The sequence below is a fragment of the Hyperoodon ampullatus genome (assembly GCF_949752795.1).
Source record: "Hyperoodon ampullatus genome assembly, chromosome: 18".
Taxonomy (NCBI): domain Eukaryota; kingdom Metazoa; phylum Chordata; class Mammalia; order Artiodactyla; family Ziphiidae; genus Hyperoodon; species Hyperoodon ampullatus.
The window spans coordinates 15,400,068-15,413,722 of NC_136931.1; the positions used below are offsets into that span (position 1 = coordinate 15,400,068).

At 42.3% G+C, this 13,655-nt stretch overlaps 1 protein-coding gene across 1 annotated transcript in view; it reads right to left on the reverse strand.

Annotated features, from left to right (window-relative positions):
• PMFBP1 (polyamine modulated factor 1 binding protein 1) overlaps positions 1-8,693 on the reverse strand; it is a gene marked incomplete at both ends in the record, with an annotated part of 36,672 nt that extends 27,979 nt beyond the window's left edge. The window contains 2 exon segments of the mRNA XM_079724032.1: positions 2,208-2,363; positions 8,643-8,693. Of these exon segments, the coding sequence (XP_079580158.1) occupies positions 2,208-2,363; positions 8,643-8,693 (207 nt within the window).
• Positions 8,694-13,655: the final 4,962 nt, after the last annotated feature.

Sequence of the window (13,655 nt, forward strand, 5' to 3'; positions counted from 1 at the left end):
TTTCACTTTAATGGAGGCACTTTTGATACGTGAGCAGGGTTGGGACTAGAGTGAGGCAAGTGATGTGCAAACTTAAAGGAGGCATTCAGTCTCAGGGTTGAGCAAGTACAGGTTTGGCACTTTTTGCACCCTAGGCACCTCACTTGGTTTTCCCTAGGCACAGCTCTCTCTGTTTGTGGGATTTGGAGCACAACGTATTCTTGATTTACAAGGTCACCTACCCTCTGCCTGCCACTCCTTTAGTTACACATAACATCTGATATAATATTTTGATTTTTTTCACACAACTGTGTCCTGAACTATGACCTCCTGCTTATTTCTCCAGCTCCTTGTCAGATATTGGTCAAAATTTCAGAAAGTCTTGGGTTCCCCCTTTGTTCCCATATTATAATTCCTTGTGGAAGGCAGATCTTGCATGATTTTCTGAGTAGATGAGTGTTAAGTCTACATCTAATTATGTATTTGTATTCATAGTCTGCAATTTAAATTCTGCACTAAGTGCTGGGGAAAAAAGAGCATGTTTTAAAGCTTGCTTCAAGCTGTTCGACCTTCTTCTGGGCAATTAGAATAAAAATGTGATGATACCTTTCTCCCTCCAAGTTGCCAGGTACATTTATTTGCCACTTGGCTTTTCCTGACTGGGGGAATAAATAAACTTGCAACAGCAATGGTGAAAATATCTTAAAACGTTGAAAGAAAATAAATTATGGTAATATTCTTCCTGGGATCCATTTAGGAAAACCAATGGATTTTTCTATATTTGTGACTTCCTACAGAAAGGACAGTAGTGCTCACTCAGTAAGACAAGGTAGAATTACTTTGTTGTTAGCATTTTTAGGGCATTGCAGAGGAACAATCTGTGGTTCTTATAGGGAGGTGGTAAGTCCTGGGAGAACTCTAACAGACACAATTAAGAGAGACCAGGTCCTTGACTGCAAGTGTTGAAGATTATGGTGATTGTTTACACAGCACCTAAGAGGCTAACTTGGAGGTCTAACAACAGGTCTGTGTAACAAGTACCTGCCTTATGTTTGCCAAGGACTCAAGTCCCTAAGCAGAAATGAAGACTGCAAGTTAGGAGTTCTTGGCAACCCAAAGTGTTTACAGAGCTATGGGAAAATATCTCCCAGCTGGCTCCCCAGCTTGTGTGGATAAATTTAGAGGCTGGATTAAAGAGCTTAGAGCTAGAGTTTCCAAGGGAGAAAACCTCAGGGTGAAATGAAGTTGCCTCAGCTGATGAACTGCCTAGGCTATGGATAAGTATTAGCTCAAAATCACAGTCTCAAGAAAGGTGATCATGCCAGGAGGTCCTCCTGTTCAGGACAGGTGTTACTGAGTATCTTGGCTTGGGCACCTCTGGAAGCAAGTCCTATGGCAAGGAACCAGATGTCAAGTAGTGGTTTATGTGGAAGGTGATTTTGGGAAACTCAGGTAGGGGGAGCGGGGAAATGAACAAGGCAGGGAAGGAAACTGTGAAAGGGTGTGTTACCAATGTTACCAACCTAGTTACCACTGTTGGGCAACTGATGCTGGGCCCCACTGAGGAACTCTGGGACAGAGCAAAGAGCATGCATGGAGTTATCTCCAGTGAGATAGGGCAAGGGAGATAGGTTATGTAATCAACCATCTCCCCATCAGTCATTGGTTGAGGGCTGTTTCTAGGGGTATTAACTCTTCTGTACTTCAGCTTGTCCTACGATTGGGTTCCTGCATCCAGAAGAAAAGCTTGTAGGCAGAGAGTTGCAGGTGTGGCAATAAAGAGCTCCTGCTGCACTGACAGGAAGTGACACCTTGGAGCAAGTGGGATGGTTGTTATTTTCATGGGTGATTTAGAAGTCTGTCTAAAATCCATTAGGAGATGCTACTCTCTTTATATAACTATGATCTGGTCTTTTCAGGGCAATGGGCCTCAGATGCTGCAAATCCAGGTGTGAAAGGCCAGATAAGGAAAAGACAGAGGCTCAGATGTAGATGACCTTGGAGATAGCTAGATTGAAAAATCCTGAGGGCAGGGATGGCACTTGTGTGTGTGTGTGTTAGGGTGTGTGTGTGTGTGTGTATGTGTGTGTGTGTGTGTTAGGGTGTATGTGTTTAATTCTTTCTCATTGCTTGCTCAATAAATGCTCTTGAATGACCAGTGGAAGAACTTTCTATTATTGGTCCTGCCCAAGGGGGCAGAGGTGGGAAACGGATGTTGAATCCCTTACCTGGCTGCTGTTCATCATCTCCTCCTCCACACAGAGCTGATTCTCCTGCAAGGTCTTCCCCTGTCTCTTGCAGACATCGTGTAGATTCTTGATGTCAGCTTGCAGGCTCAAGAGCTCGCTCTTCACGCTGCTCACTTCTCTGTCTCTCTCCCCCGCCTCAGCAGTCAGAAAAACAAAAGCATCAATTATGAACTATCAAGAAAATGCTTCCTTTCATTTACTTTAAATTTGCTGGAAACTTGTCCATCAACCCTTAGCTGTCATTACTCATCCGGTGTAATGTTTACACAGTATCCATTTGTGAGGTGTCTGGGTGTTCTGCATTATTCAGACAATTACTTATTTACATTAATTAATCTTCACCCACTACTGTGGGTGCATCATAGACACTTCCCCTGCTTTTCAAGAGAAAGTCAGTGCCTAGAATAATTTCAGGTTCCTAGTGGACTGTCTATAAATATTAATGCTCTGTCACTGATGAGATGAACATAGTGAGATGTCAAATGGACTTGTCAAGACTACTGTCAATCAGTGATGGAGTTGATGTGGCTTCTGAAAAGTCTCTTAAGTTTCCCTTCTACCCACTAAACCAAAGGCCTCCCTCACCTATAAACCTAGTGCTTTTCTTTGGAGATGTACACCAATGGGAATACAAGTAAAATCCCTGGGCTGATTGCATAAGATCCCTGTCTTTGATTATGAGAGAAAAAGATTTGTTAATTACTGCTAGGTCACATGGAAATTAGTGATCAAGATCAAAATAGAGAATGGGGAGCATAGCAGCTTGGGTGGGGCTGAGGGTGTACAGCTGTGGGAAGGGGGGGGTGCCCTGTCATAGAGGACGCCACCTTCCACTCCCAGTGTTGTGGGTGACAACGGTGTAAAAAGAAATTAGCAAGAAGCCCTCTGTGAACCTGTCCAGTGCTTTAGTCCTATCACTGTGCAAACCTTCTGTAAGACTCTTGAGGACAAGCACTACCACCTCCAAGTTTTAGATATTGGAACTGAGGCTGGTGCTTTTATAGTAGGTGCTTGCTTATGTTAAATTACCCAGAGCAGGCTCTTTGGTGAGGATTCATGGCATCTATTAAAGAAACACTCCCAAGAGAAATCATCAAGGAGGTGGGGGAAGCAGGCCAGGGAAGGGGAAGAAACTGAGCAAGGGCACGATTTCAGACAAAGTTTTGTGGGAGTGGCTTCAGCCTAATTCCACAAGAAACTCCAGAGTGTAAGTTACACCTCAGAGTCTGTCCTGATTAGACGCAATGAAAGCTGGGCTGTCAGCCAGTCAATGGCTAAGGGCTGCCTCATGGGATGTAAGCTCCCAAGGACTTCCAGCTTTCTGCTCTTATGAGCAAAGTGAACCCAAAAGCCCAAGGGCAATTCTTCTAAGAGAGTTGCAGGAGCAAAAGCACACAGAAGCCATGAGTGCACAGAAATGGCAAAGTGATCCGAGTGACAGTGTCCAAAGTCCCACAGGTGGTTAGCAGCGGAATGAGGAGAGCTCTGCTGTCCTGACCCTGCAGCCAGTGCTCTGCCACCATGTCCCACTGACTGCACTGGCTTCTTAAATATACGAGTGGTATAACGCACACTCCCAGGGGGAGCCGGAGACCTGATATGGACATCATAAATCAAGCCTACTGGACAGGTCAGTTTAAGAGACCTCTGCACAAGGCCGGGGAGGGGGCTGGACAGAGAATAACCACGAGAATCCGACATGGCAATGTCAGAGTATTCGGAATTCAGAAGGTTTCCCAGAAGTGCCGCTGTCTCAGCTGATTTATGCCTTCATTTCCATTTAGTACCTGGATTTTTAAAAAACCACTTTACAGTTTAATTAGGTTAACGGTGTGGCTCTGTCATTAAAAGCATTTCATTATCTCAAAACTCTCCCTCTTCCTCTCCTGCTCCTGTCCCTTGTTCCCCACTTTCTGAAAAGTAACAGTGCATGTCAACTGCCCCAAGCATGTAATTACCATTAAGACAATTACCAGGGACTCTCTTAAGAGAATATGTGTAGAGCGGCTAAAAAATGGTGTACAGACACTGTTCTCTAAATAGAAAACAAAATCCTTGACCTGACAAGGAGCAGCAGTTTGATTCTAGTGCTTTAAATCCCTTTTCTCATAGCTGCCATACTGGGAATAGAGTATGGAGACTCACTGGGGAGCGGGGCCCTAGGGATCCCCTCCCCGCTTGCCACAGGACTGTCTTTCGCATCTATGAGCAGATTAGGTGACAATACAATGCCTACTCTATGGAAGTGTCAAATGCCCTATACTCTTGCCTTGATGCTGAATATATGCATCCTAAGGTGAGGGCCATGTCACCAGATTGTTGCATATGAAGCCTGGCACACTGAGGACTTATTAACAAAGTACCAGTGATATACAACTTGAGCCTCTCTATGTTAAAAGCTCAATGCCCTCTCTCTCAGGCCAATTAAAAGAAACCCTACTCCTTCTAGTTTTAGATGTCCTCTGAGCAGAAGGCCTGCTAGCCCAATATTGTTGCACCACTAGGGTTTCAGGATTGGATCTTTAATGTAGATGATCTCATCTAATTTGGACATTAGCATTGACTCAGAGTCTCTGAGGCAATTTCTTTGAGGTTTGGAATAAATAATCCTTTCTTTGAGGATGCCCTAAACCAGTTGAATAACAAATGTATTTTGCTGGATGTCAAATGAAATTTGCTTTTGAAAGCAGAACCTAACCATTCACTCCTGAAGGCCAAATTACACAAGGGTTTTTATTCATCAGAACAGAATGAAAATCCTGGGAGAGTAATAAGGTGATTTCCATGAACCATGTATTATTTTTACTGTAGGTAGTTGTAAGAAGAGGCTGTGCTCACCTCAGAACTCCATAAAGGCAAGTGTTTCTGAGGTTCCAGTAAACTTAATTTCTTGCTAATATTGTGCACAGAGGTCAGTGTACACTATTTCTAATCTTATGTACTTTATGAATGCTAAATTCCAGGCAGATGCCTTTTGAGTATCAATATGCAGTAGGAATTGATTTAATCTGACATTTCATCATTCAAAGCTCTGTAACCAGTACTGGGGCATGAGAAGAACTGAGAGTCTAATGCTGACCCTCAGGCACCATCTGATCCTGTCCTAGATCTGAAGTCTTCAACAACGGCCGAAATCACAAGCCTCCACTGCTAGGTGAGTTTCACTTACATAAGCTGTGCACTTAGATACAGGCATACCTCGACCATGTTGTGGGTGTGCTTCCAGACCACTGAGATAAAGCAAATATCACAGTAAATCAAGTCACACAAATTTTCTGGTTTCCCAGTGCATATAGAAGTTATGTTTTCACTATACTGTAGTCTATTAAGTTTGCAAAAGCATTATAGCTAAAAAATTACATACCTTAATTTAAAAATACTTTATTGCTAAAAAATGGTAACCATCATCTGAACCTTTAGTGAGTTGCAATCTTTTTGCAAAAGTAACATCAAAGATCACTGATTAACAACATTGTAAAGCAACTATACTCCAATAAAAATTTTAAAAAGGTCACTGATCACAGATCACCATAACAAATATAATAATGAAAAAGTTTGAAGTGGTGCAAGAATTACTAAAATGTGGCATAGAGACACAAAGTGAGCAAATGCTATTGAAAATGGCGTCAATACATATATACACTACCAAACATAAAATAGATAGCTAGTGGGAAGCAGCCACATAGCACAGGGAGATCAGCTGGGTGCTCTGTGACCACCTAGAGGGGTGGGATAGGGAGGGTGGGAGGGAGGGAGACGCAAGAGGGAAGAGATATGGGAACATATGTATATGTATAACTGATTCACTTTGTTATACAGCAGAAACTAACACACCATTGTAAAGCAATTATACTCCAATAAAGATGTTAAAAAAAAAAAAAAAAGAAAATGGCGTCGATAGACTTGCTCGACATAGGGTTGCCACAAATCTTCAATTTGTAAAAAGCGTAATATTTGTGGAGTGCAATAAAGTGAAGCTCAATACAATGAAGTGTGCCTGTACCCAGTTTTGCTTATATGGGGTTGGAACCTGGTCACTTTATTTGAAGGCACGTAACCTCTGCAGCAGCTACCAACCACAGGCAAAATGGTGAGTGCTGAGGCTGCAGTTGCTACCAGATGCATGATAGTGATTGGAAAATAGGTTATTTACTGAAGCAAATTTTCTGTATTGATTAAAGGGTCTTTTTTCAAAGAGCATGCCTTCTCGAACATGTATTTCAAAAGACAGGAAGAAATTTTGCTCTAGTCTTCAAAGTACTGATAGTCTCATGCTTCTTCTTGTGGGGAGCTGATGTTAAACTGAAGCTTGTGACTCAGTAGCACTCTCAGGCCCTAGGAGCACTACAAAGATTCAAGATGGCAGCATTTCCCAGGATTTGGCACTTGAACAAGAAAGCTTGGTGGCACTTTCAAGAGTAATACTGGAGTCCACCAACAATCCCATAAAATTCATCACCTTTGGGAAATTACCTTTGTGAGGATAAGGACAAATCTTCAATAAACAATGGAAAACCACTTTTAGCCATGACTACTATTCAAAATATATCAGTTTCTAGTGAGATTTATGTTTTAAAAAGCAGGAAATCTGGGCTTCCCTCATGGCACAGTGGTTAAGAATCCACCTGCCACTTCTAGGGGACACGGGTTCGATCCCTGGTCCAGGAAGATACCACATGCCGTGGAGCAGCTGAGCCCGAGCACCACAACTACTGAGCCTGTGCTCTGGAGCCCGCAAGCCACAACTACTGAAGCCTGTGTGCCTACAGCCCGTGCTCCGGAACAAGAGAAGCCACGACAGTGAGAAGCCCATGCACCGAAACGAAGAGTAGCCCCCTCTCGCCGCAACTAGAGAAAGCCCGTGCACAGCAACAAAGACCCAACGCGGCCAAAAATAAATAAGTAAATTAAAAAAAAGAAAAAGCAGGAAATCTTTTTTTTCTTTGTTCTACCAACAATTTTAGTTTTTTAATTTATTTATTTTTAACATCTTTATTGGAGTATAATTGCTTTACAATGGTGTGTTAGTTTCTGCTTTATAAAAAAGTGAATCAGCTATACATATACATATATCCTCATATCTCCTCCCTCTTGCGTCTCCCTCCCACCCTCCCTATCCCACCCCTCTAGGTGGTCACAAAGCACCAAGATGATCTCCCTGTGCTATGTGGCTGCTTCCCATTAGCTATCTATTTTACATTAAGAGCAGGAAATCTTAAAAATGAACATTGCTACAGGAATTTTTACAGTTTACTTGTGTAATAAGAGTTTAAAGTTATCTACAGTAAATTCAAACATTGTTATTGATATTACTAACTTGATTCCTGAGCTTACTTTTCCATCTATAAAAACATTACAGTTTTTGTTTACTTATGATGGGAATTAATGGGCACTTACATGAGGTTTTGCCTGTGAGCAAAAATTTTGGAGCCAATTATGTTCATATAGTGAAGACTGAGTATATTTCACTGTGTTCTAAATTCTTTAAAAATTGGCACACTGTACAAAGTATATGGCTTAGGATACACATGGCATATGGCAGGCGGTCCACCACCTTTGGAATATGGGCCAATTCTTGTTGGTACTTGGGCAACTGCCACATACTTTTCTCCATCATATCCTTGGAGAAATTATTTCACTAGAAAGTAACCTCCACAAGAACAGGGATCTATGTCGATTTTGTCCACTGATTTATCCCCAGGCCCTAGAACAATGCCTGGCACAGTGAAGGTGCCCCAAAGATATCAGCTGAATGAAGAAATGCCCTTCTAGAAAATCCATACCAGATCCTCGTTCCCTGCAGAACTTTCAGTGAATCCTCAATGGCTCCCACTAGTAATCCAGCAGGAAAGGAGCTGAAACACCTCTTTTAGAAGCTGCTGACCTCTTGGTAGGAGGTCTGTTAAAAAGCATATGTCATGTGGGACAACCCTATACTAACCAAAACATCCCCTTTAAGCCCTTTCTGGAAAAAGTCAGGGAATACATAAACACAGTTTGACCAAAATAATAGACTCATCAGAGCACTCCGTTTCCATATCATTCCAGATAAAGAGAAAATGTCAGCAACAATATTTAATAAGTGCTTAAGTCCCAAGCACTGGTGTTTTACATGCAGTATCTTACTTAATCCTCACAGCAAGCCTTTGAAATAGGTGCTCATTATTCATATTTTCTAGGTAAGGCAAAGGAAGCTCGGAGAGTAAGTAACATGCCCAATATCACACCGCTATTAGGTATGGACCCAGACTCACCTAGCTCAAGTCTGGGCTCTTAAATGTTATGCTTTGCTGCCCACCTCTGTCTGTGACATTTTGGGATGTTGTTATTGGAATTTTGAATCATGAAACTGGAAAAGATGTCCCTTGTAGCAAAGTTTCAACTCTACGTACATAGAGGAGTGAGGATGCTTACCTCATCTTTCATTTCCTGGGTATCTCTCAATTCTCCTTTAAGCTTTAGCATTTCCTGAGCTTTGTTATAAACCTGAAAAAGTCCAAGAATTTAAGATGGAAAAAGCATAAATGAGTCTGGCCCTTTAAAGATTTTCCCACCTGGATGTGTGCTCTGAGCAGGGAGTTTGGAAAAATTTCCGAACTGTTAGCAATACCTACTTGCCTACCCATCTGTTTGTGTTTTCAAAAGTGTGTTAAAGCTTTTGCTAGGAAGACAGGACCGTGGTTTTACATCTTTTCCAAAAAATCACCACTTGGTAGGCTAAATAGTTTCTGAACACATCCTTCTTGGAAAGTAAAAGGTCTGAAATTATTTTACTTTCTAGATTTCTAAGTATTCAATGGCTCAAATATAGTTAATTACTAATTAGGAATCAAATGGGATGTGCACACCAACTTCATTCTCATGATAACCCTCGTAGGTAGATACTATTACTGTCCCCATTTTACAGAGGAGGAAACTGAAGCCCAGAGAGGCTAAGTGACTTACCCAAGGCCAGGCAGGCTCTCTTACTACTCCATGGGGAGCTTCCCTTCCATTAATTTCTAACTATTAATTTGGAAATATCTGATAATGTGATTTTTTGCAGCATCAAGTTACTGTAATGTTGGTGCTTGTAAAGTTAGGAAACTTGTAAAGTGCTGAGAATTATCTAAATAAAAAGCCTCAAGGAAAACCAGAGATTTGTGCACATGTATATGTGTAAGTATAGGATGATGCCTTTGAGGTCATAATGCACTGAACTTACTAAAACAATCTAATTCATTATGTTTTAAACTCTAAGACCAGAGGAAGTTTCCACCAAGCACTTACCTGCAGAATAGTTCCAAGAATGAGAAGCTATCAAAATACTCATTCTTTGTAATGAACCACATACCCCATCCCTAATGTAAGCCAAGAGGAAGAAAGAATGCCAGTGAGAATTTGGAATGTTTTATGGGGTTGTATTCTGATCTGCATTGTTTACCCTCTTATGTCTTCATGCAGAGAGATGCATCATGGGAATGGTGATGTAGCTTGGGCTTACCCAGTAGAGAGAGTCTAGGTGATGTTGCAGTAACAAACAATCCACAAATCTCAGTGACTTAAAACCATGAAGGTTTATTTTTCATTTGTGCTACATGTCATTTATGAGTCAGCTGGGGCTCTGCTCTTTATTGTCCTCAGATAGTAGAACCTCTGTCATCTAGTATGTTGCCTGTTGCCATTCCAGCAGAAAGGGAACTAGGTGAATCACATACAGGTTCTTAAAGTAGAAGTGACACACTTCACTTCTGCTCACATTTCACTGGCCAAAACAAGTCATATGGCTATGCCTACCTTCTTCCTTTACCCCCAAGAGGAAATATTGGTGAATGTTACAAATCATTTCCATGCAAGGTGTCTTAGCTGGTTGGGCTGCTGCAACAAAATATCACAGACTGCATATGTTATAAACAACAGAAAAAATTTTGTCTCACAGTTCTGGAGGTTGAGAAGTTCACGATCAAGGTGCCAGCAGATTAGGTGTTTGGTGAGGACCCACTTCAGAGATGGTTGTTTCTTTTTTTGCTGTAAATTCACATGGTGGAAGGGATAAGGGAGAACTCTGGGGTCTCTTTTATAAGGGCACTAATCTCTTTCATGATGGCTTCATCCGCATGACCTAAGCACCTCCCAAAGACCCGACCTTCTAACACTACCACCTTGGCGGTTAGGATTTCAACACATGAATTTTGAGGGGACGCAAACATTTACTCTACAGTGTAAGGCAAATGAGAAGATTAAAAATAGCATGGCCTAAAAGAACACTGAATAGGTCTCTAGGCCAGTAAACTGCTAATCCTGACCCAGCACCTAGGTCAAGGAGTAGCCTTTGGAAAGGCACTTACCTCTCCAAGCCTTTGTTTCTCCCTCTGTAAACTGAGGAGCTGTACTAAATGACTGTTTTCTTTCTTAGCTCTAAAGTTTACTGGTTCAGGTTCTACCTTGATGGACATTCTTCTTTAATAGGAATCGTGAACTTAACCCAAGCATCACACAAAAGTTGGAATGGAGTAAACATATCCTTGAGAACAATATTCCTCTAGAGGTAGACTTACTGGATAGTCAGGAAATGATTCTTAAATCAAATGAAATTTTGTCTCAAAGACAGAAAAATGATTGTCTAACTTGTGCTGGTTTCATCTACTATGGAGTTACACAGCTATCATTGCAAGGGCCAAGAGCATTTGGAAGGAAAAGTGGCAGGCACAGGCTCTCATATTTGCATGAAAATATATTTACTAAGTAAAATAAGTCAGAGGAAAAATAGAGAGCTGAATTGTGTTCCATGAAGGAGACATGGGAATCCTGTGAGTCATTAACAACAGCAGTGGGCAATTTGGAAGTGTTTATAATGAAAAAAAGGGAAGGGTTATATGATAAATTTTCGAAGCATTTGACAGTAATGTTTGCCAGATGGATAAGGAAGAGTGCTTTGAGGGAGCCTCAAATGCTTCATAAAATGAACACGGGAACCTTCACAATGCCCTCTGAGGAATGTGGCTGGACAAATATTTTGTAGAGGAGAGAACTCATCACAGAGGGAGGGGCCCCCTACCTGATCAGTGGATACTGATCTCTGGGCCCAGGACTTGAATGTCTTCTCTCTTCTCAAACTCTGATTCTACATCTTCTGTGCTGCTGTCTCCTGCATCACTGTTGAGACCTTCACATCCTTGTGCCTCATCTCCTCCACCAGCATCTCCAATTCTGTTGCAACCGCCCAGGAAACTACTCTTTTTTTATTCGAAAGTTCTGCCATCTGCCTTTCTAGCAGGCTTTTTCTTGGTGAAAGTTGTGAGCAGGAAAAAAAAAAAAAACTGTAGTGAAAACAAAAACTTGGTCAGGGGATCTAGTGATGTTTTGTGCCCCTGAAGTTGGCCTCAGCCCCCACATAGAGCACTTTACAGATTCCTGAGAAACACCTAACACTGCATCTCACATGGGTGACTAGTGTAGCAGGTATGAACTCAGGTGTGCAAAGAAAAGGTAACTATTTTTCTATTACTCAACCTCTTTGTTAAACCCCATTTCCCCCAAATGGCAGAAAACAGAATCTTAGTTATTTCTGAGAAAAGTCCATCATTTTTAGGTTAAAAATGAAGCAGTTCATGATTCCTTCCACCTATGTAGGTCTATCCAGAGTGTGCCTCATTTCTGAGGTCCTAGGATGCAACCTGGCATCAGGGGTGGCTCCTGGTCCACAGTCATGGGCACCTCTCCCAGCTGAAGTGTGCTGAGATGTCTGTGTCCTGGTCATCAGGCTGCATAGATTGCATCTTCATCTTACTGTAGGCTTTGGGTCTTCTGGCCCTTTTTCATCCTCTGAGGAAGCTCCTAATGCAGAAGGAGAGAGAGAGACACACACACACGTGAGGTTGGTCTCAGGCCCTCTCCTCTTGGACCTGCTCTACCATCATTGTACCTACCATCATTTCCACCATTCTCTAGAAAGGTGTTGAGAGGAAGGGGATAGGATCTTAAGATTCTGTTTACTTCTCTGTCCCCCACTCCTGGTATTTGTCAAAAGTCCTTTCTGCCCCTGGATTGCTAAACCTACCTGGGGTCCTATTGTTTTCCCCATTTGTGCCCATTTCATTGATTTCACCAGGGTCAAATTCTCTTACTTATGTTCAAATTCTCTTCTTCCTCTTTTTTTTCCCTTTCTTTCTTTTATTTTTATTTTTGGCTGCGTTGGGTCTTCGTTGCTGCACGTGGGCTTTCTCTAGTTGCAGCGAGTGGGGGCTACTCTTTGTTGTGGTGCGGGCTTCTCACTGCGGTGGCTTCTCTCGCTGCGGAGCACGGGCTCTAGGCGCGCGGGCTTCAGTAGCTGTGGCACGCAGGCTCAGTAGTTGTGGTTCGCGGGCTGTAGAGCACAGGCTCAGTAGTTGTGGCGCATGGGCTTAGTTGCTCTGTGGCATGTGGGACCTTCCCCGACCAGGGATTGAACCCATGTCCCCAGTATTGGCAGGCGGATTCTTAACCACTGTGCCACCAGGGACGTCTCTCCCTCCCCTTTCTTAACTCAGAGAGACTTTGTTTATTTGTGGGGGAAGAAGGAAAAAAGTACAAGTGAACAGTTCAGTGAAACACAGGTTGAACAGGGGCAGGATGGGAAACACATGTTAGTACTTCATACACCATTCACCTTCGTTAGGTTACACAAATGCCATCATCACAGATTACTGATGCTAGCTCTCTCCCCAAGGAACTGGTAACTGCTTGGGTATGTGGAGGGACTACTGGCCTTAAAGCCACACCATCTGTTCCTTTTCCTTCATGACCTAGACGGAAGAATATCAAGGACCTATTTTTCTCATCTAAAACATGTTTCTATGTTTTCACAGAAAGAGATGCTATTTAGTTTAAAGTTAAAGCTATCCTTGGGGATTAATCAAAATAACAGGTTTACTTACACTTAGCCATGAGTCTTTCTTTACTTTTGCTAGGTTTTAGATTTTTCTCCAATGTTCCATCTCCTACCAATGAGAAAAGGGTGATGAGTCCTAGGGGTCTTAATTATTGAAATGATGAAAGGATGTTCAATGTTTCTTCCATTTAAAAATGTGTGAACACCATGAATTGACAGGATGCTCCTTGTACAATAAATTACTTCTGCCAAGAATGCATGGACAGAGCCATACTGTGTGGAGGCCTGGCATGAACAATCTACTTCTTTGGATCCAAATCCAGTTCAAAAAGAAAAAAGTCCCTGGTCATGTAGTGCATATCTGATGGGGGAGGTGGTAGGAGGGGATGGTTTTGCCAGGGTTTGGGGCTCTGCACCATAACTTAGTGATAGGAACCTGATACCAAGGTTACTGACTGGGTCATAGTCCAACCCCAGGACTGAGGCTTTTCTGGAGAGGAAGCAGGGCCCGTTGGGTCTTCCTAAAGGAGACTCTGGAATGGCAGAAGAAATAATTGTCTAGAAGGAGCAAGAGAAGG